Source organism: Ipomoea nil, unplaced genomic scaffold (assembly GCF_001879475.1).
Source record: "Ipomoea nil cultivar Tokyo-kokei standard unplaced genomic scaffold, Asagao_1.1 scaffold3231, whole genome shotgun sequence".
NCBI classification, from domain to species: domain Eukaryota; kingdom Viridiplantae; phylum Streptophyta; class Magnoliopsida; order Solanales; family Convolvulaceae; genus Ipomoea; species Ipomoea nil.
The window spans coordinates 237503-265000 of NW_017619659.1; the positions used below are offsets into that span (position 1 = coordinate 237503).

A 27498-nucleotide genomic window follows, 5' to 3' on the forward strand; every position below is an offset into this window, starting at 1 on the left:
TATCAGTATTATTTTTGACTTGAGTGATTTATTTCTAAAATAATTCCACATTCTCCCTTTAGTGTGGATGCTCTAAGTTGAAGTTCAACAGTTTCACATCTTTTCATTTTTTAGCTCTTGATAAGTAGAGTTTGAATTTATTATACGGTCCACTGAGTAGTTATATGGCCCTATAGAAGTGGCCCAAAACGTTCTTTACCAATCGTTATGCCTTGGACCCGTGTCCAGCATGCTTGCTGGACACGGGTAACAGTGCCGTTAGGCACTGTTATCTCCTTTTTTTTTTTTTTTTTTTTTTTTTTTAAAAAAATTTCAGATCACTTTGTTATAGAAGTATATGTTCATAATTTTATTACTATATGTTAATAACTATACATTCATAACTCCATAACTGTACGTTCATAACTCTATAACTGTACATTCATAACTCTATAACTGTACATTCATAACGTCATAACTGTACATTCATAACTCCATAATTGTACATTCATAATTTTCGAAGCTCTATGTTCACAATTTTAGAGCTCTATGTTCATAATTTTATCACTATATGTTCATAATTGTAAGTTCATAATGTTAGAACTCTTTGTTCATAATTCGATCAATAACTGTACATTCATAATTCCATAACTGTAGATTCATAATCTCATAACTGTAGATTCATAACTCCATAACTGTAGATTCATAACTCTATAACTGTACATTCATAATCTTCGAAGCTCTATATTCACAATTTTAAAGCTCCATGGTCATAATTTTATCACTATATATGTTCATAATTGTAAGTTCATAATGTTAGAGCTCTGTGTTCATAATTTCATAATTGCATAACTGTACATTCATAACGGTATAACTGTACATTCATAACGGCATAACTGTACATTCATAATCAAAAAAAAAAATAACGCCGTTAACGCCGTTAACGGCAAAACACGCGCGAATTTTTTTTTTTAACTAAATGACGCGTTTTTTTTAAAAAACGGCGTCGTTTTGGGCCCGTGTCCACAATTCAATGTGGACACGGGTCCAGAGCATAATTTGCCGTTCTTTACACTGGTCTGAAAGTCAGCTTCTCCTTCTTGTTGCGTACTTGCGTTATCGCCATTGAAATTAAACCCTAAACCCTTGTCACCTTCTCAGCCATGGCGGAGCTGAAAATCTCCGAGACGCGGGACCTAACCCGAATAGAGCGCATTGGCGCTCACTCGCATATTCGAGGTTTAGGCCTCGATTCTGCACTGGAACCTCGAGCCGCTTCGGAGGGAATGGTAGGCCAGACGTCGGCCCGTAAAGCTGCCGGCGTCATTGTTAAGATGATCCGAGAAGGGAAAATTGCGGGTCGGGCCGTGTTACTCGCCGGCCAACCGGGAACAGGCAAGACTGCCATTGCTATGGGCATGGCCAAGTCCCTGGGCCAGGAAACGCCGTTCGCGAGCCTCGCAGGGAGCGAACTTTTCTCGCTCGAAATGTCGAAGACCGAAGCCCTAATGCAAGCATTTCGGAAAGCAATTGGAGTTAGAATCAAAGAGGAGGCCGAGGTTATTGAAGGTGAGGTTGTGGAAATCCAAATTGACCGCCCGGCGGTGGCGGGAGCAGCGTCGAAGACAGGGAAGATGACTCTGAAGACAACGGATATGGAGACAGTGTATGATCTGGGGACGAAGATGATTGAGGCTTTGAGTAAGGGGAAAGTGCAGAGCGGGGATGTTATCGCCATTGACAAGGCCACCGGGAAGATAACGAAGCTGGGGAGGTCATTTTCCAGGTCTAGAGACTATGACGCCATGGGACCACAGAACAAGTTCGTGCAATGCCCTGATGGGGAGCTGCAGAAGAGAAAGGAGGTGGTGCATTGTGTTACACTCCATGAAATTGATGTTATCAATAGCAGGTTAATATTTCTCTGCCTTTCAACTTTATGAATATACTTCCTTTCAGTTTTTTCTATTAGTTGATGAAACCTATTCTTGATTTTCCGATCATCTCTCCATGCTTTCAAAACTTGGTCATCATGCTTGTTTTGCCTTTTAAGTTGATAACTGAGAACTCTCTTCTTGGCTTGAATGTATACATGAAGATTGTTATAAACTGAATTGGCTTGCTTTTGGTACTCTTTTAGCTGATTTATGGATATATGTGACTTCATGCTACTCTTTCAGATTCTTTGTTACTAAAATATGTTTTTTTTTTCCTCTGAATTTTGTCTTCCATAAGGTTTTTTGTTTTTGTCTCGTATATATATATATATAAACAATTTAGAAGAATAGACTTGGTATTTATATCCTAAGTTGTTGATCATCATGTTCTCAGTGCAAAATTCATGGCTAAACGGGGTAACCCAGCCAAGTTGGTTAAACTTGGTAATCACAAGATTACAAATTCGGCTCTAAGAAAGAACGGCTTATTGGACTTCTTGGTTTGAGCCGGTCAACTATGGGCAACGGGCATCCCTTAATGATGCTTCTGGTTCTACTAGGAATCTAGGATATATGAATTTGGTCTCTTGCCAATCCATTGCGCTCAAGGACTTTTATGGCTGTGCTCATTCTATTTCAAGAGTACCATTCTATAGCTTTATTGTGTTCATACAATCATCCATATAGAATTTGTAACGAACGTCTCTAGGATGAATGGATGATTCACCTGCTTTTGCATAATGACAACCAAGCTTTAGAGTAGTTGTTTTGATACTGAATGTGTTGTCCCTATACCCCCAAATAGTGTCATTTAATTGCTCTCTCTCTCTCTCTCTTAATTCCAGAACTCAGGGGTTTTTAGCTCTTTTCACTGGTGATACTGGAGAAATTCGAACTGAGGTCAGGGACCAGATTGATACGAAGGTTTCAGAGTGGAGGGAGGAAGGTAAGGCAGAGATTGTGCCAGGCGTTCTGTTTATAGATGAAGTGCATATGTTAGACATTGAATGCTTCTCCTTCCTTAACCGAGCTCTGGAGAATGAAATGGCGCCTATATTGGTTGTTGCTACCAACCGTGGCATTACTGCAATCCGAGGCACACACTACAAATCCCCACACGGGATTCCCATTGATTTCCTGGATCGCCTGCTCATCATCTCCACACAACCTTACTCAGAAGAAGAGATTCACAAGATTCTGGATATCAGATGCCAAGAAGAGGATGTAGAAATGTCTGAAGATGCAAAGTTACTGTTGACAAAGATTGGGGTTGACACCTCTCTGAGGTATGCCATCCACCTCATCACTGCTGCTGCTCTAGCTTGCCAGAAACGGAAGGGAAAGGTTGTCGACATTGAAGATGTTAGTCGAGTTTATGAGCTCTTCTATGACGTGAAAAGATCAACACAATACCTAATGGAGTATCAAAGCCAGTACATGTTCAATGATGTTCCTTCTGCAGAGCTTGATGTAGATGGAGCCACCCCAATGGTTTCATAACAAATCATCATATCCTATTCATTGGTCGATTTAACTTTTCTTTAACATTATTTATAATTTTTAAATTTAAGTTTTATATTCTAATTTAAGTTAAGTCTTATTGACCAAAGCAAGAAAGAGTAACTTGTTATATGTCTGTACATGTAACTCCTCCGTTATTTTATGGGTGAATTGAGAGTTTGAACCAATATGATAATTTATGAATAAGAGTAACTTGTTAATGGGCCCAGCCCAAATGGGCACTACAAGTTGGGCCCAAAAAAAGAAAGAATCAATTCTGCCATTTAAGCTCGATGTTACTGGTCACTGACACTCTGACAGTAGTCCCATAGTGGTCACAGTTCTGGCCAACTGACACATCATGCCACCAATAATTGTTTTTTTTTTTTTTTTGAAACAATTGTTGTGAACAAGAATCGACTTTGTGAATACACATGTTCATAAACCCTAGGTGCCTTCGCTTCTTCTCCTAATCATCTGTCCCCTCTCCCCCGACAACTAATCCTCTGATTTGTGTCTTTTAATTGCATCTGGATGATTGGATTAACAGATTCTCACTTCCAAATTCTCAGGGAAACATGTGCTGAAATGGAGTTTTCATTGAACAGAAAATGGGATTAAGATTTAAGGAAGAACAGCAAGAAGTAAATTAAATACCCTAGCAAGCATCTATGTTCCTTACATATATAATATTTGATTTGATTAATCATCATATCATGCTTAGTTTTATGCTAACAAAGTACAAATCCTGCCGGATCGGAGAAGTTTAATTGGGAAAATCATACGGCAATGGGACGACGGAGGCGGTGTCCAGAAGATCCCTGTGCATGAACCCGTAGTTCCGAAGCACCTGGTTATCGGCGAAGTTCAAAGCTTTGTGCATGGCATCGGCGCAGGTCTCGCCGGAGTACATCTCGTTGTGGTCGCCGCTGCAGGGCTGGCAGCCGGTGAAGTGCGTGATGAACGGCCGTCTCCAACCACTCCTCCCTTGCCCGGCGTTTCTGAGGTGCTCCTTCCACTTCTCGGCGTAGCTCTCACTCACCTTCTCGGCGTGGCGCCGCCGCAGCTTCTCCCCCGCCGCCGTCTTCTCGATCCCTAAATACATGTCGGTGATGTTATCCAGTTTCCCCACGATTTCCACCCAGTATCCCTCGAAGTAGTAATCGCTCTCCACGTAGATTTTGTTTCCCCATTTTTCCTGTTCCTTTAAGATTAGGTAAATCAGGCCGGATTGGTCGTCCGATTCCGGGAATATCTTGTCCTTGAAGGTTCTCCGGAGAGTGTTTCCCCAGTGATCGTATTGTGGGGACTGTGGGCCCATGCTGGCCCACACGTCCATGAAATCCATGGCCCACTGGCAATTCCGGATGAGAAAGACGCCGGCGTTAACGCTGGTCCAGCTCTTCTTCTCGAAGATCATGTTGAGCCAGCCGTGGACGACGAGGTTGTGGTTTTTGTAGCGGTGGAGGGGGAGCTTGAAGTCCATGTCGGTGAAGGCGGCGTCGGAGTCGACCCACCAGATCCACTCGGCTTCCGGGTGGGCCAGCATGGCGGCGCGGACCGTCGGGACTTTGGCCCAGTAAGAGAACATCTTGGGTTGCAGAAGCACGGTGTTGTAGAAGATATCGTAGCCGTGGAGGCGGCAGTAGTCCACCTTGTTCTTGAAGAGGCGGAGGAGCAAATGGTCGCCGATCTGGTTCTTACACTGCGTCGCTTGTGAACCGGTCACCACCAGAACCCGGTTCGCAGCCCCCGGGATGAACGACGGGTGTTGCTCTAGCCACGCCTTCCTCTTCTCGTCCCAATTCTTCACCGGCTTCTCAATGGTATACCTCAAATCCGGGTCGTCGTAGAAATTCTTCTCCGGCGGGTCGTCGCCTAGGTTAAAACCCTGCTTGTAAGAGCACTCCTCCCCGCCGCCGGAAATTTTCCCGGCGAGAGATGGAAACCCCCCGTTAAAACTGGGATTTGGGGCAACGAAAGCCCAAACCCCCCACACCAAAACAAACGCCACAAGAGTCCCGCCGGTGCACAGAAAAGCATCGGAGAAAACCGCCGTTTTGCCCCTGCTCTTTGACATCGAAGAAGCCATTTGCGTCCTCCCAAGCTCCGAGTACATTATATCCTCCCAACAAAACACGAAACTGTCATTATGACCGCCCCCTCACTCACCGCTGTAAATATTAAAACCGATTTTGGCCGATAGCTAGAAAGAAGACAAAAAGGGGCAGAGAGAAGAGAAGTGTTGAAGATAATGACGACTATCCTTCCATCACCGGCGGTGGGATGCTATTTTTAGGTCGAAGAGGGCGTGGCTTTTAACGTGAGCAGAGGCTTAATCAATGGGGTTTCCTAAAGTACGGTGGCGTTGGGCCCCAAAATCTCCGGCGAGGGACGCGTGTTCTCGTACCGACACTTTTCGCCGTTGATTTCTCTCTGTCACTTTGGAGAGATTAGGCAATAAGCTGTCGGCTTTATACCGCTCCACTCATAAAAACAAATGATTAAATTAAATAATGAAAGAATTAGTATCACAGCTCCTTTGTAAAGATTCTAATTTCTGACATTCTCTTCTTGAAACACTGTATCTTGTCTTCGGGTTCGGGATTAGAGCTAAATAATAAGATTGTCGCTCCTATCATACATAATAATTAATACACAATTCTTAAATATAAAAATGCAACATTCAGTTTTTACTATAATACTTTTTCTTTTTAATGTTTAGTTATAGATAACTACTTCAAATATTTTTTTTTCTTTCACATTCAATATGATAATAAAGTCTCTACCAAAAAAAAATATGATAATAAAGTATTTTGAATGAATCTGGAGACAATATATTTTTTTATTAGGTACAATCATGTATGTTATTTGAATGATATGATGTCAAATACTGTAATATTTATTTTTCTCTTGATACAAAAAGTCACTTAGCCAACACTTTTAAAAAGTTTTTGGGAAAATGATCAAATAGACCCCTAAACTTTATTCGAAAAGTTAATTGAACTCCTAAATTTTCAAAAGTTGCAATTAAACTCATAAATTTATAATTTTGGTGCATTGAAGTCCAGAAACCGGTTAATGACTTGTAATACCAAGTCACTAGGGTTTCAGCGACCCTCGAACCAAGTCCAGCAACTTTCCGACCAACTTCGACGAACCTGCGAGAAGGCAACCAAACTCCGTCAGACCAGAAAGCGACCAAATTATCACCGTCTACTCTACTAGAGAAAGCGGCCATATGGTTGCCTTCTCTCAGAGAAGAAGGTGACCAAAATGGTTGCCTTCTCCTGGTGGCAACCATATATGGTCACCTTCTGGTTTGCTAGAGAAAGCGATCATAAAATGGTCGCCTCCTGCTCTGCCGGAGAGGGTTCCAGAGTAGATTTGGTCGCTTTCTCGCTGGTTCGTTGGAATTTGATCAGTTGTCGTTGGAGTTGGTTCTAAAGTCGCCGGAGTTGGTCAGAGGGTCACTAGAACCCAAATGATCTACTATTATAGGTCATGATGAATTGATTTTTTGACTTCCATGCATTAAAATGGCATGTTTATGATTTAATTATAACTTTCAAAAGTTTAGAAGTCTAATTGACTTTTCGAGTAAAGTTTAGGGGCCTATTTGAATATTTTCCCTATTTATTTAAAATATGATCATTTTGATGGTACAAATCTACACTCTACTACTTTGTATGATGAACTAATAATCTTCCTACTGGGCACTTCTAGGCCAACCATGTGGGCTAAGATGAGAACCCAAATAAACATAGCACATGAATCTATTAAGTCTCGTAGTATTCAATGTTTCACAAAGACGTGTGTACAATTAATTTTCACTAGAAAGTAGAAATTATTAACAAAAACATAATTAAAAAAAAAAAAAAAAAACTAAAAAGGAGGAAGAAGAAGAAGAAAAAAGTAGGGTGATTGTCAACTCGCTCCCAATGCTCAATAGATATTGCTGGTGCATGCAAATATGCAATGCACACCAATGTTTTTAAAACCTGCGAAGAAGTCCAAAAAAATGAACCAATGATAATGCTATTAGTCTATTACACTATCTTACACGGGACCGATTGTTTACATTTTAGCATTTTAATCAAAACTAATATTTAAAAATAAAACAAAAATATCATTATAACTGAAATATTAACGATTTATTATTATTGAAGTATTCATTTTTACACATTTTAGGCAATGCCTTATAAATAGAAGTACCTATTAAAATACTTGCATTTCCTGTTTTATTTGCCTAATGAAGGTCTAAAAGAAAATGCACAATGTTTTACTTTACAACGCCTATCAAGACAGTGAGACACGGTAAGTCTTTACACCTTACACCCACCATCATCATCTAACTCAAATTATTCAATAGGAATGGGACCATATACAGTCATCCTTACAGCATTTAGATAAAGAAATCATGGCCATTTCTAACCTTTTCTTTCCCAGTTAACATCAGCATCCTTGCATGTCTCGCCATTTGAGGTAAACTAACCCTGCACGGTAATGGGTGTAAGCCCCTGCCACCACCAGTACGTGGAAGAGCTGGTGGCTGTGCCCGGCGATGTCAAACTTCCCGGGCATCCATCGCTCTGGGATGCGCAAGGCATAGACCAAGGCTCCTATCCCGTAAAATACTCCCATCAGGACTTCGTATCCTGTTGTGTGAAGTGCCTCGGGCTGGTTCCAGTATAAAATGAGCTTGTGTAAGATTGGCGCTACGCCTGATACGCCCATGGTGAAGAACAATGCAGCACGGAAGGTGCGGTATTCTGGGTTCTGGAAGACTGGGAGAAGGGAAACCAGGATTGTGCCGATTCCTAGGAGGGTGATGAATCCCAGATAGAGGTTGCAGAAGAAGGGGTAGCACATGAAGGAATAGTAGACAGGAGGGTAAAACGAAGTTGATATCAGAGCAGCAATGCCAGCATAGTCGAGCCTTAGCATTATGTACGATAGGCGTTCTGAATGGCAGGATAGTAAGTGGCATGTGCTGCTCGCTAGCAAGCAAAACATTGCCCCGCCCAAGAATGCAAAGAATGGCCACCGTGTGATTGGTCTGGTCGTCAATGGCGCTATTATGTTCACCAGATCTTCCTTCATGCTACTCTGCATTCAATCAAGTTAATAAAAGAAATATCAGCCACCACAACTAGAGAGGTCAAATGGATCTTAAGTCCTCGGGAGTGTACATAAATGATTTGTGTTATATGAAAGCATTTCCATTTACAAAACTAATCAATAAGAAAGGGGAAAGGAAAACTCACAGGATAGATCAAATGAAGAAAAATAAAGAATTAACTATTCCCACAGAACGTAAACTATGTTTTGCCATATTAAATTCTTCTATTATACAAGTGCTCCCAGGTTGGAAGTTGGAACTCTTCTTTATAGCCTATTTAGCCCATCTAGCAGGCTAGCAGAGAGCTGCCTAGAGAATAATTATGCATACCCTAAACGGAGCAAAACAGTGTTTGGGTGCAAAATAACACAATTACTATGTAGCATGGCATACAAGGGTAACATTAGCCATATACAAAAATATTCATTTACTGGAGATGAAATGAAGAAGGAATATATGCATAAGTTCTATCAAATACTGTGAGCTTTTAATAAATTAGTTAGAGGCACTCGAGAAATGAGTGAGGATTACCAGAACACAAACATTGGTATGGTTGCTGTTAGAAAAACACTCGGGTAGGCAGTTAGTGAGAAGTTGTACAATATGCCAATTAGAAAGTGATGGAAATGCAGTCTTCAGTTCTTCCCGAAGCCTGTGCAGATCAGGAATGTGCAGCAGGGATGGTAGACAAGCGTGCAGATCAGCTTTTCTAAGCACATCAGGAAGATTTTGTAAAGTTGGAAAGTCTACAACATCTGGAATCTTCATTGCAGTATATATAGTCAATGAAAGGAAGAGAAAGAACCCCACCAAATGCCTGCAAAAAGCCAAAAAATCATGTTTGGACTCCAAAATACTGTGTTAGTAATGGAGCATCTAGATATTTACAAACCAAGACAGCAAATAAGGGTAAAAAGAATGATGTTATCACTCATTTCAGTTACAGCAGCAAACCAATATCAGCAATCAACAAAAGATTAATCATATGTATGGATGGGAGAAAAGAAAATGGGAATAAAATTTTAGCTTCTTTTGTTTTGATGAGAAAGAAAATAGAGGAGAAAAAACTCCACTTCTCTTTCTTCTCATTTTTTTAATCCTCAGCCAAACACAAATTTTCTTCTCTGTTTTCTTTTCCCTCATATTTTCTCTCCCATTTACTTTCCCCACTTTCTACCCATTCAAGCATAGCATTAAGGTGGGGTAACCCCAGCCAAGTTGGCTAATGATACAAACTTGTAACCACAAAGTCACGAGTTCGAATCTCAGCCTCCTTGGTTTGAGCCGGTCAGCTATGGGCAACCTAGGCTGGATTACCTCCTTGCGGTCCTTTGTCGGCTAGGGTCACAAGGCGGGGTTTACCCAGTGCACACCCTCGGGTAGTGGCTGCAGGTTTCCCTCGTCACCCAAATAAAAGCATAGCAGTAAGGTAAATGTTAAAAACAATGTATGCAACAAAGAGCTTTTCCGTGAAAAAACCAAGTAAGAGGTTAATCCAATTGAAGCTACTTATGATAGGTATCATTCTGAACCAAAGTTTGATTTTGATTGGCAGATTATAAAAATACTCATCATAACCAAGCAGAATTTGCAGAAAGAAAATGTCTCCAGATAATGATTTTGTCATGCATGTGCAGCTGATGGCACAAGGTATAAGAGGTTAACTTGTAAACAGCCATGACTTTATATCAATACCAAAACTAAAAATATGGAACACAGATGGTTGGCTTCTAATACACAGTGGTAAGGTTTAAAAGAAATGTAATATACTCCTTAATAGAGTATGTTTAAGCAGGCAGCTAAGTGTAACAGCAGATCAAATGAGAATTAGTTGGCACTGGATGTGAGAAGATTTTTCCAGCTAAACAATGTTCAATATTTAGCAGTACAATTTTCAACAATCAAGATCCAAACAGTGTAACAATCCCTTATTCAAATCAAAGCAATCAAAGCACGGTTTTAGTTCCCAAAACTAGGTAGGAAAGCATCATGCAATTCATGCCAAAATCCAGAGATCATGGGAGCAGTTGTATGAAATGCACGAGGCACTACATTTTGAAAGTTGTGTATGCACAGCAACTTACCGAAAACATTACATCTTCAGGAAACTAAAGACTTAACGGTTCTTTTAAACTTAACCACAATCTCATCTGGAAACTTCACAACTTCACCAATTCACTGATAAGGTGCAGCAGAACCAAATAGCACCTATCTTATCCTTATTGATGAACACTCGATATAACAAATGCTTTCCTTGTCAGATTGGGTTTTCTTATGTGGTGCAAATATGAGTTGTAACAGATCATAACTTCTGAATACTCATTCAAAATGTCCACAACATGAAACTCCCCACCAAACAACAGAAACTTCGTAGCTCCGAACCATCAACCACAAATTTAACACTACAAGTCTGAGATTCACATTAAAACTGAAGACAGAAAGGGGAAAGGGAAATGAATTCTTACGTCCAAACATTGAGGGTCTCATTGTGAATGGTGAAGACGCTGAGCAAGGCCTGCTTCAAGGGCCACTCGGAGCGGTAATGGCCAAGAATAAACTCGTTGTCCTTCAAATATCCAGGCAACGAATGATACTCCACCAACTGATACTTCACCTTCTTCCACAACCTCTTCCCTTTTCCTCCCCGCGAATCACGCCCGTATTTGCCGTCATTTGACCTACAATCGCCGCCCATCACCTCAATATTCCCTTGATCCTTCTCCATCCTATCTCCACTGCCAAAAAAAAAAAAAAAAAAAACAAAATACAAATAAAATTCACATACAAGCAAATTAAATAAGCCGATCAGGAATTCAAATTCGATACGAAGACGGAAATTCACGCAAAAATTGGTTGATAAAACATATGCACCTGGAAAACAAGAGAGAATGGAATGACGTGCGGGAGTCTGCGAGCGCAAGGAAATGGAGGAAATGAGCCAAGAAAGACGGGGAAAACAATGACAAAAGATCTAATCAATCATCCCTCATTTAGTCATAGAGATTGTATGATCTTACAAACCGATTTATTGCTTCTAAATTTCTAATTGAGGGTTATGGGATTGACACGATTCCTGAATTTACAGAATTACAGGAGAAGACATAGAAAATCATTTTAGAGACAACGCTACAATGTTGACTTACCAGAATTCAATTCATAAACCTACCAAAAAAAATAAAAATTCAATTCATAAACCCACCGATAATTCATAAATGAATTGCCACCGATGAAGATATTTAATACTCCATCTAATTTTCATTTATTTTATGTTTGGGTGAAGATGGATATATAAGTTGGACTGATAGAATATTAAGAATTAAATTTGTAATAAAAAAGTTATGCTTTATTTATGGATCATTTCTTTTGAAATAAATTATATATTTTATTGACTTGATAAATAATAATTAATTATTTTTTTTAAAAGTAAACGAGGAATATCATTAAATAAGATCTAAGTTCAAAACGCAAGCAATGAAAGGAAAAGGGATCAAACAACAATTCATACAGTCAGACTTAAACAAAGCTTCCCTAGCTAATAAATGGACAGTTTCCGTTCGTGGACCATTTAGCAAACAAAAAGTTCAAGTTTGTAAAATCTGTAGCTATTTTCCTAATATCATAAAGTAAAAGATCAAAAGAAGAAATGGGATCATGAACATGAAGGATGCCATTAATGACTTGGAGGCAATCACTCTCCACTTGGACGTTGTCAACATGCAAATCCTTAATCCATTTCAATGCTTCTCTCACGAGTCACGCCAATAGCTTCCGCCTCATGAGGTTTATAGACATTGAACCAGGGTAGACGTCTGGCCTGCAATGAATTGCCCAGCAGAGTCGCGAAGTATGAAACCAAAACCCATTTTGTTACTATTAAGGTCCAGAACAGCATCCACATTAAGTTTAAGAGTTCCTACAGGAGGTCTAGACCAGACAGTATAACCTGAGATCCTGGCATTATCAAGAAAAGTGTTAGCCGCAGACCATTCACATAAGAAATTCTTAGCAGACTGGCAGATATAGGCAGCAGATAGAATAATATGATTCCATATTTTTCGTTTCTTGCTTCCCAGATTTTCCAACATATAGAGATAATAACACAGATATCACTATTGAATTTAGTAGAGAAAATGGTATCCAACCAGTTATGAAATGATATACTGGACAGGTAATCCACATAGCCAAGAGAATCCCAACAACTTCTAGCAAAATAACACATGATAAAGAGGTGAAAGTAGGACTAAGCTAGCTCCTCATCATGGTTACATAGTTGGCATATTACGGGAACATTAACATGTTTAGATCTCAATCGATCACAAGTTGGAAGAGAGGACGAACAAAGTTGCCAAAAAAAAGTTTTCAGCTTAGGAGGAAGTTAAGTTTCCAAAATCTGGTCCAAACAGGGACTTGGACAGATCCAAGATCACCTGCAAGTGCATTATAACAGTTGCGCACAGTGTAGCTTCCTTTTTCATCCTCAATCCATATAATTTTATCATTTAGCTTGGTGTCAGTAAAAGGGATGCTCTTTATGAGGTTCACTTCATGTTGGTTGAAGAGTGAATTTATAAGAGTATCATTCCAACATGAATTTCCAGTTTGGATGAGGGAAGCAACTTTAATATTTTCAAGATGGGTGGGTGCAGGGGACTGAATTAATGGTTGGTTCTTGTTTGGTAGCCAGGGGACATTCCATATTCTTATAGATTCACCATCACCTACTCTCCAGCGACAACCTCTTTTAACAATAGATTGCGCTTCGAGAATGCTCCTCCAAATAAAGGAAGGATTACTGCCCAGGTAAGCATCCAAGAAAGTTCCATTCGGATAATACTTTGCATTGTATGTTCTGGATAGTAAGGAGTCAGGGTGGTCAATTAAGCGCCAAGCTTGTTTGCCTAGCATGGCAATATTAAACTCTCTTATGCGTCTGAAAACCCATGCCTCCCCATTGCTTAGGAATACTTAGTCTTTCCCAACTCTTCCATCTAATGCCTTTATGTCTTTCACCCTCGCATCCCCACCAAAAGCTATTCATAATTCTCTCAATTTCATTTCCCATTTCAATTCGAATAAGGAAAACACTCATTGCAAATGTGGGAATGGCCTGAATTACATTATTCAGTAAGATCTCTCTCCCCGCTCTAGATAGGAATTTATGCGTCCAACTCTTGATTCTTCCCACAACCTTGTCTTTGATAAAACCAAGGATTTCCTGTTTGTTTCTGCTAATCAAGGAAGGAAGACCAAGGTAGTTCCCATTAAGGGTTCCCTCTCTCATGGCCAAAATAGTGCAAACATCATTCTTTGAGGACACATTGGTGTTTTTGCTGAAGGTTAGGGTAGATTTTGTGTAGTTCACAATTTGACCTGAGGCATTGGCAAATGATTCAATAGTATTTTTTTAGAGTAGAAGCTTTAGAGGGGGTGGCTCTACAGAAGATGTAGCAATCATCTGCGAAAAAAAGATTATTGATAATGGGGGTACCTCTAGCAATGGATATGCCATGGATGGCTCCTTGGTTTTGGAGGTTTTGGAGCATAAGTGAAAGGTTTCTAGAATAAGTATGAAGAGGTAATGGGACAAAGGGTCACCTTGTCTAAGGCCCCTTTTAGGTAAAACAGTGCCAATTGCTCTTCCTTCTAAAAGGATGGTGTAATTAACAGTAGAGACAAGTTCCCGGATCAGATTGACAAAATAGTTGGAGAATCCCGGCTTAGAAATCACAGCAAATAAGAAATCCCAGTTTACTCAGTCAAACGCTTTGCTCATGTTTAGCTTGACACCGACAAATCACAAAATTGTTGTGATTTTTTTTCTTTTGAATACACTCTAACTTATTTATAGTATCTGTTCAATAAATTATGAAGGCTCTTGATTGAGATGGGACTTAAAGACCTTCCTTATGAAAATAACAATGATACCATTAAACCGCAAAGTATTTGCCTTTTTTTTTTTTTTTTTTTTTTTTCACCTAATTAGGCATGTTGGCATATGCTAATAAATTAGGAGCACTCATAAAAGCATCACCCAGTTTACTAATTCCTCAGGTGCAAAGGTATAATTCCTTGCCCCGGGTCACACCTTGGTCATACAAAGATTTTGAAAAAGTTAAAATTACGGTGACTCAAATATCTTTTATATGTGAATACTAGTGTCTAGTATCTACAATGATCCACCCCTACAAGTCCTACAAGATGATGAAATTCCAACGCTGTAGCTGTTAAGATTCAATCATGCGTCATTGAGTGTAATATTTCAATCGAAAACCAATTGAACTACTCGTGTAGCAACAAATAAATTCTAATTCATACCATGATGGATGAACTATTAGGTTTTACAAACTAATGGAGTCAATTTGATCCGAGTTTTATCCAAATGTACCAAAACTAAAGGCATTTAGCATATAATATATATAAATAATAAATGTGTAATTCAATTCTTGATTTAAACTTTTAGTTGATAAATAAATGAGATTATCTAACATAATTAAAAATAAGGCTCTTTTTTTCTTCTAACTATAAATGTGAATGAATCAAACCGCTTTGTGAAATACTCCTAAACAATTTGATCAATACTTAGTTCGAGTTTGGTCAAATTTAAATGTGGTGCAAACAAAGTCTGGTCGTCTTGAACATCTTTGGAAAAAATGAATTCCCTTTTGAAGTCAAAATGGATCGATAAAACTTCTGGGTTCAAGCTTATAACATACCACTAAACTTACAAAACATGAAGCTTTTGCATGCAATAGGTAACGGAAAAGAGTCTTTACTCAAAGAGAAAATGGGCGGTAAACTTTCATCTCACTGGTTTTGGTACATGAATGTATGAATCGATACAAAAGAAGAAGAAACTGCCACCTTATATATTAGTGGCAGTTATAACAGAAAGAGAAAGGAAAATTACAAGAAAGACCTTCTACTCTTCTTCCCTCAATACCCCCCCGGAAGCTGGAGTGTGTAGGTCTTGTACACCCAGCTTCGACACAAAAGATTCAAACTGGGAGGTAGGCAGGGGCTTAGTAAAACCGTCAGCAGTTTGGTTGATGGTTGAAACAGATAGCAGTTTAACCAACCCTTGAGCAACTCTCTCATGTATAATGTGACAGTCGATGTCTATGTGTTTGGTTCTCTCGTGGAACACGTAGTTTTCGGCAATGGCGATTGCAGATTTGTTGTCGCAATAAACGGTAGCGGGATCAGTCGTGGCTATGCCAAAATCTTTGAGTAGGGAGGTGAGCCATTGTAGTTCACAAGCAGTGGTGGCAAGGGCCTACTCTGCCTCGGACGATGATTTTGATACGGTGGCTTGTTTCTTCGAACGCCATGAAATCAGAGAGTTTCCCAGAAAAATACAAAAGCCAGTGACTGACTTGCGGGTATCGGCACATGAAGCCCAATCTGAGTCGGAGAACGCTTTCAGCTTGGGAACATTTTCAGCAGGAACATTTTCAACATGAAGCCCAATCAGTCATCACTGGTGCAGCAGTTTGTTGTTTCATTTTGGATTTGAAGCCTGGCACCCAACCGGGGGGATAGCCATGCTTTTTGTAGCATTTGTCAATGGTGTGCCCCATCATTCCACAGAAAACACATTTTGGTTTGTTACCTCCATTATTTGTGTATCGTTTGCCATTATAGTTGTTGACAGTAGCCACAATCTCCTCTGCTGGTATGTTATTCATCTGGACAGCATTAGCTTGGCCAACTTCCAAACTGCTCATGTTCATGTTAGTCATGCCAATCTGTCGTTCCACCTTCTCTGCCATCACATAAACTTTGTATACTTCCGGCAATGGATCGAGGACAAGAACATTAGACTTCAAGCTATTGAAGTCATCTTTCAATCCTTGGAGGAATCTTATCAACTGATCCACGTCCCGTTCTCTTCTAATTTCATCAACGAGACCGCAATCGCATCTTGGATCGCACTTGCATATTGGGAGAGGCCTCAAGATATTCATCTCCTCCCACATGGTCCTGCATTTAGTATAGTAATCGCTCACAGATAGGTTACCTTGTTTCAGATTGTTGATCTCATTCTGTAAGGTTGAGATCCGTTGTGCATCGCATTGTGCGAATCTCTTTCTCAGATCTTCCCAGACATCTCGCGCTTTGTCCAAATGCATAACGCTTTGAGCTATGGAGGTGTGGATTGACTTGAAGATCCAGGAGCACACTATAAGATTACAGCGTCTCCAAGCCGCATACTGGATGCTTTCTCTGCTCGGAGTTGAATCGCTGCCGTTGACGATCCACCATTTGTTCTTCACTTCCAAGGCGATCCGCATCGAGATACACCAAGAAGTGTAGTTGGAGCTGCCTACTAATGGGGGACTAACGAGGATCGCAGAGGGGTTCTCGTTCACGCTGAGAAACAGCGGATTCTCCATATCCTCTGTGCCGTAGTTTCTCTGCGTCTGTAGATTAGAGTTCCTCTGCGGAGCTGATGTAGCGTTGCGAGCTGGTGATCGGATGAGAGGTGACGCTGTGTTCCTCTCATGGCTTCCTTCGCCGGAGACGGCGGCTGCGTATGAGAATCGTCTCGGCGGCTCTGATACCATAACGGAAAAGAGTCTTTACTCAAAGAGAAAATGGGAGGTAAACTTTCATCTCACTGGTTTTGGTACATGAATGTATGAATCGATACAAAAGAAGAAGAAACTGCCACCTTATATATTAGTGGCAGTTATAACAGAAAGAGAAAGGAAAATTACAAGAAAGACCTTCTACTCTTCTTCCCTCAATAATAGGAGCATTAATCGGTGAATTCAAAAAGGTTGATAAAGACCAGTAGTTTAATGGTACTTGGAAAGCTTTCATATGTGTTCGTGTCAACATATACATCACTCGTCCTCTACAACAACAAATGAAGATTAAGACTCTGAAAGGTGAGGTAAAATTGATTTTAAGTATGAAAGATGGCCACTTTTTGCGTCTTGTGCAGGGGTTGATCCATAAACTTTTTTCAGTGGAGGCGAAACATACAAAAGAGATAGTTTAAGAAAAAAAATGAAACACTTAAGCCATAAATATTGTTGGATATGTGCGAAAAATAAAACACATCAAAACTTTATTAAAATATTCACAACAAAATATGAAACATAATTAATTTGATAAAATAATTGGAATAGAAAACACATTATTATATATATATATATATATATATATATATATATGTGTGTGTGTGTGTGTGTGTGTGTGTGTGTGTGTGTGTGTGTGTGTGTGTGTGTGTGTGTGTGTGTGTGTGTGTGTGTGTGAATCTCACCATTAATTAATATTTATAAATCATTAAGAAATTGTGTGTTGAAAAGAACAGCTATAATAAAATCTTGTTGTCACCTAATATAACTATCTTAACCTTTATCTATTTTTTTTTATACTTATACTAAAACCTGTAATTAATATATATATATATATATATATATATATAAGGGTTATTATATATGGGGTGGGGTGGGGTGGGGTGGGGTGGGGGGGATGAGTGGGGGCAGCTGCCCCCATGCTAGATCCGTCACTGGTCTTGTGTGGAGTTTTGGGAAATGTAGAACGTTTTTGTCAGAAATTGTTTGAAGGAAATTCTCCGACGAAAGGAAGATCGTATGGACCGGAGTTGAGAGCTCATGGCCATAAATCTTTTCTCTCAACAGGTTAACGATAGCTCCTGACAGAACCGGTAATACTCCATTCTTTCAAACAGATTTATTTTAGTATAAATACCCTTTTTACCCTTTAATACAAATTACTTTACCTCAAAATTATTTTTATGACATTAGGCACCCCAGTATTATTATTTTCAAAAATTTAAATTCTTATTTCAAAATATAGATGAAACTATTTTATAAGCTATGCTTCTATAATCACAATAATATGTATTGATTTAACCCGCAAATTATGCCTTGAAAACGTGTTCACCGTGAATGGTGAACACAAGTCCAAACGACGTCGTTTTTAGGCAAAAAAAAAAAAAAATCGCGGATGTGGAGTTAACGACGCGCGTTTGATCAAATTATGAATTTTCTGTTATGAGATTATGAATGTAATGAAAATTCATAATCTCATAACAGAAAATTCATAATCGCATAAAAGTAAAATATTTATTAAATTATGAATTTTCTGTTATGAGATTATGAATGTAATGTAGATTCATAATCTCATAACAGAAAATTCATAATTTCATAACAGAAAATTCATAATCTCATAACAGAAAATTCATAATCTCATAACAGAAAATTCATAATCTCATAACTAAAAATTCATAATCTTATAACAAAAAATTCATAATCTCATGGTTCCAAAGTGAATGTGTAGGCATGGTTCCAAAGTGAATGTGCAGGCATGGATTCATAATTTATGAATGTCCGTGATTTCGGACGGGAATGTGTAGGCATGGTTCCAAAGTGAATGTGCTGGCATGAATTCATAATTTATGAATGTCCGAAATCATTGCTCACCTCAAATTAAAGTGAAACCGCGAAATGTGAAAATGAAGAAGAAAAGTCACGCAATTAATTAAGAAAAAGAAAAAAAAATAACGGTGTACTAACACCGTTAGAACCGTGTTCACCATGAATGGTGAACACGGTTCCATGGTATAACGATTGGATTTAACCCTAACCCAACAATCTTCCTAAAGATGATAAACTCCTACAAGTCCAACCCATATCTTCTATCCGAAACCAACCATTATTGTGTGGACCATATTTTGTATACTGTAAACTAATGTACATTTAATACAAAAATAATGTACATTCAGTATGAAAATACTCCGTAATGTACATTATATTCAAGGGATGTACATTATTTTTGTACTGAGTGTAGATTATATTGTATAATGTACATTCAGTACAAAAATAATATACATTTAGTATATTAAAAATATACTTTTTTATGGTGCACATAACATTGTGTGCAAATAAGCCCAAGCCCATAACCCATTTCCTTAACCTTATCAATATTTGAATTATCCACCTAAATTTTGAGCAAAGATTATAAAAAGTCACTGTATCTACTTCCTTCCTCATTCCCCTTTGTTTTCTAATGCCATTCTCCCACCCTAAGCTGAAGAAACAAACTCCATTTTTATTAAGGAATCCTAACGTAGTTCTTCTCTTCTCTTCTATCTTCCTCTACCTAGTCATCCCTTTTACCTTTGTTCATCATTCCCTTTCTTTATAAATGTTGTTTATATGTTGTTGGTTGCTATGTATGTTTGGGGTGCTATTAGGAGGAGGAGCTGAGATCCAAGAAGGCTAGGATTAGGGGAACCAAACTCTAGAAGTGGGTACGGTTTATGGTTGTCCATTTTGTGCACTAAGTGCTTTAAATGCCTAGCTTGTTCTTGTATTGTCTTGTTGATCATTTTGAAGATTTTTATAGATTGTATATGATCAAATCTTATATATATATATATATATATATATATATATATATATGTGTGTGTGTGTGTGTGTGTGTGTGTGTGTGTGTGTGTGTGTATTCAAATGAGGACAAGTATATTATAGAGGATTGTGAGGACTGATGTAGTGTGTGCCATTAGGCGGTATGTCGTGTGCATGGACGAATGTAGTCGTGTGCCACATTTTGTATGTCGCGTGCTAGATTTGTTAATTTATAGAGCTTGGGTTCGAAACCTGATGTTTACATTTATTCATGTGTGCCATTTTTGTATTAAGTTGTGTGCCTGATATTAATTTTTTGTGTGCCCATTATTTGTCCTCACAGTCCTCTATATATTGTTGTCCTCATTTGAACTCAACCCTATATATATATATATATATATATATATATATATATATATATATATTTATTTATTTATTTATTTATTTATTTATTTATATATATAGTGGCGGAGCCACAATGGGGGCAGTAGGGGCCCCCACTGCCCTACCCCATATAAATTGGTGTATATATTAAACATACCAATATTTTAGTAAAGTTAGGTTTGGCTAAGATGGTAACGCCATTGTTTGACCTTATAATATGAGTGAAAGGAGCAACAGTTTGAATTTTGGAGCTGGTTTCTTTTTTTCCATCGCTATTTTGTATGTTAATTACTAAGGAGTTTAAAAGTTTTTTATTATAAGGAAAAGGAGTAATATATATATATATACCAGGTGATTTTCGAACCTATCACCTCTCACTTAGGGGATCAACCAGGTATCAGTGGACCACAAGGTCCTTGGTAAGGAGTTTAATAGTTATGTTAATTACTAAGGACGAATACATTTCTTGGAAATTCGTTAATATTAGTTGGCATAGTTTTTTATTTGGAATAATTAGTTAATGTTAGTTGGCATAGTTTTTTATTTGGAATAGGAATAAGGTTCAAATTGGCCACTGAACGTAACCTGAAAATGCAATTAGGCCACTGAACGAAAAAAAAGTGCAATTAGACCACTGGACACTCCAAAAATGTGCAATTTCACCTGATAGCAGGTTACCCTCAATTTTAGCAGGTTATCTGCTTACGTGGCAGCTGAGTTGGCATTTTTAATAAATTTTAATTAATTTTTAATAAATTTTAATAATAACTTTTTATTAAATTTTTTTTTAAAAAAATAAAAACAACTTAATTTTATTTTTTATTTATTTTTTTCCAATTTTTTTATAAAATTTATTATTAAAATTAATTATTAAAAATTATTTAAAAATTATTAAAAATGCCAACTAAGTTGCCACGTAAGCAGGTAACCTGCTAAAATTGATGGTAACCTGCTATCCGGTAAAATTGCATACGTTTGGAGAGTTCAGTGGCCTAATTGCACATTTGTTGAGTGTTCAATGGCCTAATTGCACTTTTTTTTTTTTTCGTTCAGTGGCCTAATTGCATTTTCAGGTTACGTTCAGTGGCCAATTTGAACCTTATTCCTTTGGAATAATTAGTTAATGTTTTAGCATATAGTTGTTTATTACTTTTAGTCGTATTTGATATTTTGTATTTGAACATTGTATTTAATTAATTTTACCTTTGCTTTTTCGCCCCCAGTCAACATAAATCCTGACTCCGCCACTGTATGTGTATGTGTATATATATATATATATATATATATATATATATATATATATATATATATATATCTTGGCATCGGATTGCTTTGCGTGATGCTTGAGATGATTATTGTTGTTGTTGGTTCGTGTTTCGGGCAGCGGACAGGGGCGGAGCCAGGATTGGTTGGTGCGGGGGGCCAATCACAATTTGAGAGGGAATAATAAAACATATAAATATTTATTTAACATATTTCAAAATACATCATTATATTACAAATCTAATAAAATTTGGAACGTCTTCCAAAATTCATTGGCTCAATACTTGTAAATGAATTTACTGATGTTGAATTTTCAGAATTCTTTTTTTATAAAGAAAAGATCAATTTAAAGTAGTAAAAATTTAAAGATTTTGATACCAAAATGACAATTTATTATTATAATAAACACAATTGTAATGTATTTCATTTGCAAATTAAAAAAGAAAAATTAAAGTAGTAGAAATTTAAAGATTTTGGTAGCAAAATGACAATTTATTATTATAAATTATAATAAACACAATTGCAATGTATTTCATTTGCAAATTAAAAAACTAACTATATAGCAAATTAGCAATCCACTAAATTACCCTAAAAGCTTGCTTGGAGGGGGTAAAATAACAAATATTTAGTGAGGGGGGCAAAAAAAAAAAACTACAATACTAATAAAAAAAAAATGGTTGGGGGGGGGGGGGGGCAAGGCCCCCTGCACCTTAAATGTGGCTCCGCCACTGGTAGCGGAGCTGAGTAATTCCGCTGCCCAGTCCGTGAGAAGATCACGGAGCTCGTAGCAGAATTGTTCGGTTCGCCACAGGGCCCCATGGTAGCTGCGGAACTGAATAGTTCCGTCGCCAATTCCTCAGTTCCGTTGGACTAGCGGAATGGTTCCATGAGTCTGTGTTGTGAAGCTACTGCCTTGGTAGTACAAAATGTGGTGTCAAAAAATATTTGGGGAAAACACGAGTATTTTGAGTACCTTTTAGCTTATATATGTGATTATGTGTGGTAAAAATGCATATGAGATACTTTGATCATTTTCATAGTCTAATTAGTTATATTATTATTTTGTGAAGTTATGATTCGTGTCTAAGAGTCTTGTTATGATATTCTATCGTTAGTAGGGTTTTACGTTTACCTATATATATATATATATATATATATATATATATATATATATATGTGTGTGTGTGTGTGTGTGTGTGTGTGTGTGTGTCTGTGTGTGTGTATATATATACACACACACACACACATATATATATATATGTGTGTGTGTGTGTGTATATATATATATATATATATATGTGTGTGTGTGTATATATATATATATATATACACACACACTGTGTATATACACACACACACACACACACACACACATATATATATATATATATATATGTGTGTGTGTGTGTGTGTATATATATATATATGTGTGTGTGTGTGATATATATACACACACTATACACACACACACACACACACACACACACACACACACACACACACATATATATATATATATATATAGAGAGAGAGAGAGATGAAATCGCACTTTTGGTCCCTCAGTTAGTACCCCATTTGCAATGTTGTCCTTACTTTTCAATTTGGACAGATTTGGTCCCTTAATTAGTCCGACGTTTGCCAATTTAGTCCTTCTGTTACTTAGCCTTCTAACTCCGTTTACAGAATGGGTATTATAGGAATTTCACTTACCCTTGATTATATTAGCTTAGTTCCTTTCTGTTGCTTCGCCAGGTCTACCATTTTTGCCACCACACTACAGTGAAAAGAGGACACCGCAAAGATATTCAACCCGGTGTCGTAGACCACTCTCCTCCAAACCTCCATTTCCGATTTAAACGTGTCAAACCTCAACAAACCCCTCATATCCGCACAGCAAAACAGCCCGTCATCGTCGTTCAAACACGAAACCTCGGATTCCTGAAGCCCCGAAACCATCTTCTCTCTCCTTTCCTTCAACTGTTTCCTGTTCTCTCTAACGTAACGTTTGGTGAATTTCCTGTCTCCGAGGATGTTGGTGAGCAGGTATTGGCTCTGCGACGAAACCAGGCCAAAACTGGAGATTTTCTTCGCTGTCAACACCACCGTCTCGTTGCCGGAGTAAATCATCCCGATTCTGAACCCCTGCAGCCCGAAATCCTTGGACAGGCTCGACACAACATGGATACGCGACAAGAGGTCGCGATGTTGATGGGTTTTGTCGGTTGCGGCAGCTTTGAGGATGCTGGTGAATCCTGGGGAGGTGTTGAACATGGTGCCAGGCGTAGATTTCGACGCTGACGATGTAGATGTTATTGGAGACGGTGAAGGAGATGATTTTGGTCGAGTTCACGGCGAGTCACGAATGTGCCGAGTGGGTTGGATGGGTTGGTGATGAAAACGCCTTTGACTTTCAGGCCAGTCTTTGTTCAGCTTCTTGGTAAGCTTCTTCCATGGCGGACTCAGTGATTCTGAAGCTTTTGGAACTACTGCAATGGATTGGAACTATTTCAACCCCGATTCGCCATTTCAAGTCCTTATCAAACCTGATAAAAATAAATAAATAAAAAGTGACAACATTGATCCAATCCATTTTATCACTTCAATTCACATGATAATTAAAAAAAAATTGAGTGAAGAAAGCAACTCTTTTCTTTTAATTTTATTTTATCAACTCTTCAAGAGACAAACAACTCACGTAGTAGCGGCAACCAGACATTTTTTTCGACAACTAGACATTTTTTTCGGCAACTAGACATTTTTTTCGGCGACCAGTTCGACCAGAGGCTGCCTCTTCACAGGAAGAAAACGACCTGGGTCGCCTTCCTCCCCAGGGATCACAGGAAGAAAACGACCTGGGTCGCCTTCCTCCCCAGGGAGAAGGCAATTCTCCGAGGTTTTTTTTTTTTTTTTTTTTTTTTTTTTTTCGGATCCTTGAAACGATAAGAACAAAAAAACAAAACGAAAAAAAAATAAGAACAAAAAAAAAACGAAACAAAAAAATAACAATATTGATATACATCACATTACATACGCCAAGAATACATACGCTTGCAAAGCATTATACACCTTTTAAGAAAAAGTGGCAACTTTTGTATTCTTATCCCAACTTTTTTTTTCTCGATATTCTTGTCCATGTTTTTGTCTTTGTCAGCAAACCAAGCTATGCCTCGAGGGGTTGTAGAGTGCACCTCCTAGTTGCAGCCGAGGTAGAGACTCGCTGAATCAGCTTAGCAGGGTTGAAGTGTCAATGGTGTCTTCTATTCCAAGGTTAGGGTTGAAGACATGTGTGACAACCCAAAATTTAATTTTCTAAATCCAATTTTAAGAAATTTCAAAATAGCCATTTTCACTCCATTATTATTATTTTAAATAAATTGGTGTTTGAATAAATTATTTTGAGTACATTTTAAATCAATTCAACACCAAAATTTATTTTTATTTCAAAATCCTAAATTTTCGGGTACTTCATGTACCAAGTTTTAAACTGAAAAACCAATCTGAGTGAGACCGGGAGAATTCTGAGAAGCCTTAAAGAAGTGTTCATCTAGAAAACTTTTTGAGAAAATTCCTTTTCAACCCCAAAGTATTTTAAATAGCAATTCTAGCCCTTGGTCCATGGAGCATGGTGGGCCACTAGACATCCAAAACCCTTCCTGATTCATCTTTTAGCCAAAGAAATTACACTTTTGCCCTCCACCAATCATTGTTGATTCTCCTAGGGTTTAGAGCCCTATAAAATGGAATGTTTTCAGACATTTGCCTCTTTATTCTCTTCCTTGTCTTCCCAAGCCAAACTTTGCAAAGAAAACACAGTAAGTTTCCATTCATCCACTCTTCTCCTAACTTCTTTGATTTCTAGCTTCCATCTCTGAGAACTTAGCTCTTAAGGCTTGTTGTTTGGTTTATTTGACATGTCTAGGGGGTGAAGGAGGGTGTAGCTAGTTGGGAAGAAGGAGAAATCCCAACAAAAAGGAGGAATCTACAAAGGTATAACCCCATGGACTCCCTCTTCATTTTTGGCTCCGTGAAGCCTAGTTTCTTGAGTAGAAATGATAGATTTTTGTTGTGTTTGAGCTAGGAAGTGATATATTACTTGTCTATGATGTGTTGATAATGTTTTGGATATGTTGGAATTGCTTAGGGTTGATTTGCAGATGAAATGGACTATCTGGTGCACACATAGTGTGCACCAGATGAATGTAGCGGTCTTAGCCAACGGCCCATCAAGGGAGCCGTTGGCTAGAGTCGTGGCCAACCGGGCCTAGGGCACGGCCCTAGGAGAGTGCCGTTGCCTAAGCCCGGCATTGTGACGGCTTGAGAGGGGCGGGCCATGAGGAGCCCCACCCCTGGTCCCTGAGTGTTTTCTGTGCAGTGGTCGGGCCCTTGTGGCTCAGCTACGTGCCGTTTCGGGCCAGGTGTCACGGGCCCTTGTGGCTCGGTGCCTCAGGGCCGTCTTGACGCACGTTTTGGTTTTGATTTCGTTGAATTTGGATTAGAAATGAGCATGTTATGATGGATTTATTGAGGGTTTTGCTTCACATTATGTATGTTGAAGTTCACTGTAATGAGATTTGCTTTGCTTTGGTGCCCTGATGTTATTTACTTGATGAATAGAAAATCATGTTCACTTTCAGAATAAGATTTATTAGAAAAGCATGACTAGAATATGTTATTTGATCAATGGGATTTGGAGTCTATTTTGATGGTAGAAATATGAAGAGTTTGATATGTTGCAATACAAGCATGTTGGTGTATTCTTGAAAGTTCACTGTGATATTTAATTTGAAGCATGTTGTATAGTATTTTGCATTCCAAGTAGACCATGTTTTAAAAGTGCATAAGTGGCCAACGTGAACCCAAATATTTTCTTCCAAAAATCTCATATTCTACAAAGAGTATCTTTATCTTTTCCTTGAGAATGAATTGAGAAGTGTGTGCATGTCTTTTGCATAAGTTAAGTGTTGCGCATACGAAATGCATGAGCGATATATATATATATATATATATATATATATATATATATATATATATATATATATATATATATATATATATATATATGGTGAGGAAACCTTGTTTTGGAGGACCCGTTTGGACTATGTCCTCTCGGATGATTATTATGGACATTGCGGTCCCAGTACATGTAACGCGATGTATTCCCATGTTACGAGGTTGGAAACTGCCCGCCAGGCTTGGAATCCTGGTCAGGGGGTGTGCACGCTAAAAGTTCGATACCTGATTCCACAGAGTTTGAGCATAGAACCAAGAGAGTGGTTCGGTGGACGAGATGAGTATTAGGCCGGCTAGACGCCGTGCCTGGATAGGTTCGTTCACGATACGGTGAAGTTCCTACCTCGTCCGTTTGCAAAGAAAGCGAGTCATTGCGACTCTAAAGAAAGAATGAAAGAAAGCGAGTCATTGCGACTCTAAGAAAAGAAAGAAAGAAAGCAAGCGAGTCCTTGTGCTCTCTAAGAAACCTCAACAGAAAAGTATTCTATTTTTACAAGCGAGTGTATGAGTATACTTATAGTTTGCACGTGATTGCATAAAGAGAATGTTTGCACGATATTACATTTGAGTATAGTATTGCACTAGATTGCTTGTGAGAATGATTAACCGAGATTGAATGTTGAGCATGATTGTTTTAGTTGTATTTTAATACCTTATTCATCTAGTTTGCAAGATGTGATCTAGAAAGCATGTTGATAATTTCGTATTGGTTGATTGTTAGTATGAGTTAGTTATGAAGGGTTTTCTTATGAGAAATATGTGTTGGGATATTCACGTTGATGAGTTATTTATGTTTGAAGCATGCATGTTGATATTATAGGTTGCGAGCATATAGAAATCTGTGATGTATCTAAACTTGTCTAAGTATATTCTATAGTACTTTACAGGGTTGAGTGTGGTTATACTTAGCTTCGTGCTAACG

The 27498-nt window shown here is 38.3% G+C and overlaps 4 protein-coding genes and 1 pseudogene across 5 annotated transcripts; 1 reads left to right on the top strand and 4 right to left on the bottom strand.

Moving 5' to 3' along the window:
- Positions 1-1048: 1048 nt before the first annotated feature.
- LOC109168930 (ruvB-like 2) lies at positions 1049-3510 on the top strand. Its single transcript, XM_019317794.1, has 2 exons — positions 1049-1891; positions 2762-3510. The coding sequence occupies exons 1-2, from the start codon at positions 1143-1145 to the stop codon at positions 3414-3416; spliced, it is 1404 nt and encodes a 467-aa protein (XP_019173339.1). The 5' UTR covers positions 1049-1142; the 3' UTR covers positions 3417-3510.
- A 444-nt stretch (positions 3511-3954) lies between these two features.
- LOC109168931 (glycosyltransferase 6-like) lies at positions 3955-5905 on the bottom strand. The gene has a single exon (XM_019317795.1). It carries the CDS (start codon positions 5533-5535, stop codon positions 4183-4185), a length of 1353 nt encoding a protein of 450 aa, XP_019173340.1. The 5' UTR covers positions 5536-5905; the 3' UTR covers positions 3955-4182.
- A 1643-nt stretch (positions 5906-7548) lies between these two features.
- Positions 7549-11818, bottom strand: LOC109168932 (heptahelical transmembrane protein 4-like). Of its 2 annotated transcripts, XM_019317796.1 has the most exons (6): positions 11734-11818; positions 11682-11699; positions 11410-11446; positions 11004-11273; positions 9070-9355; positions 7549-8525 (listed from the first exon to the last, which is right to left on the bottom strand). In XM_019317796.1, exons 1-6 carry the CDS (start codon positions 11795-11797, stop codon positions 7872-7874), a joined length of 1329 nt encoding a protein of 442 aa, XP_019173341.1. In that variant the 5' UTR covers positions 11798-11818; the 3' UTR covers positions 7549-7871. The 2 variants fall into 2 exon arrangements, with proteins under 2 accessions (XP_019173341.1, XP_019173342.1); XM_019317797.1 differs by lacking the exon at positions 11682-11699 and having other exon boundaries at positions 11738-11805.
- A 4171-nt stretch (positions 11819-15989) lies between these two features.
- LOC109168886 lies at positions 15990-17102 on the bottom strand. Its single transcript, XM_019317742.1, has one exon. The coding sequence runs from the start codon at positions 17100-17102 to the stop codon at positions 15990-15992; it is 1113 nt and encodes a 370-aa protein (XP_019173287.1).
- Positions 17103-23282: 6180 nt separating this feature from the next.
- Positions 23283-27498, bottom strand: part of LOC109168887 — a 7868-nt pseudogene continuing 3652 nt past the window's right edge.

What these genes read in the sequence shown, in the direction of transcription:
- LOC109168930 (XM_019317794.1), top strand. Translation starts at nt 1,143, where the DNA reads ATGGCGGAGCTGAAAATCTCCGAGACGCGGGACCTAACCCGAATAGAG. An exon ending in ATTGATGTTATCAATAGCAG is followed by an intron (nt 1,892 to 2,761) that starts GTTAATATTTCT and finishes TCTTAATTCCAG; the next exon opens with AACTCAGGGGTTTTTAGCTC.
- LOC109168931 (XM_019317795.1), bottom strand. Translation starts at nt 5,535, where the DNA reads ATGTACTCGGAGCTTGGGAGGACGCAAATGGCTTCTTCGATGTCAAAG.
- LOC109168932 (XM_019317796.1), bottom strand. Translation starts at nt 11,797, where the DNA reads ATGAAAATTAGATGGAGTATTAAATATCTTCATCGGTGGCAATTCATT. An exon ending in CATTCTCTCTTGTTTTCCAG is followed by an intron (nt 11,274 to 11,409) that starts GTGCATATGTTT and finishes TTTTTTTGGCAG; the next exon opens with TGGAGATAGGATGGAGAAGG. An exon ending in ATACCAATGTTTGTGTTCTG is followed by an intron (nt 8,526 to 9,069) that starts GTAATCCTCACT and finishes GATTGAATGCAG; the next exon opens with AGTAGCATGAAGGAAGATCT.
- LOC109168886 (XM_019317742.1), bottom strand. Translation starts at nt 17,102, where the DNA reads ATGGTATCAGAGCCGCCGAGACGATTCTCATACGCAGCCGCCGTCTCC.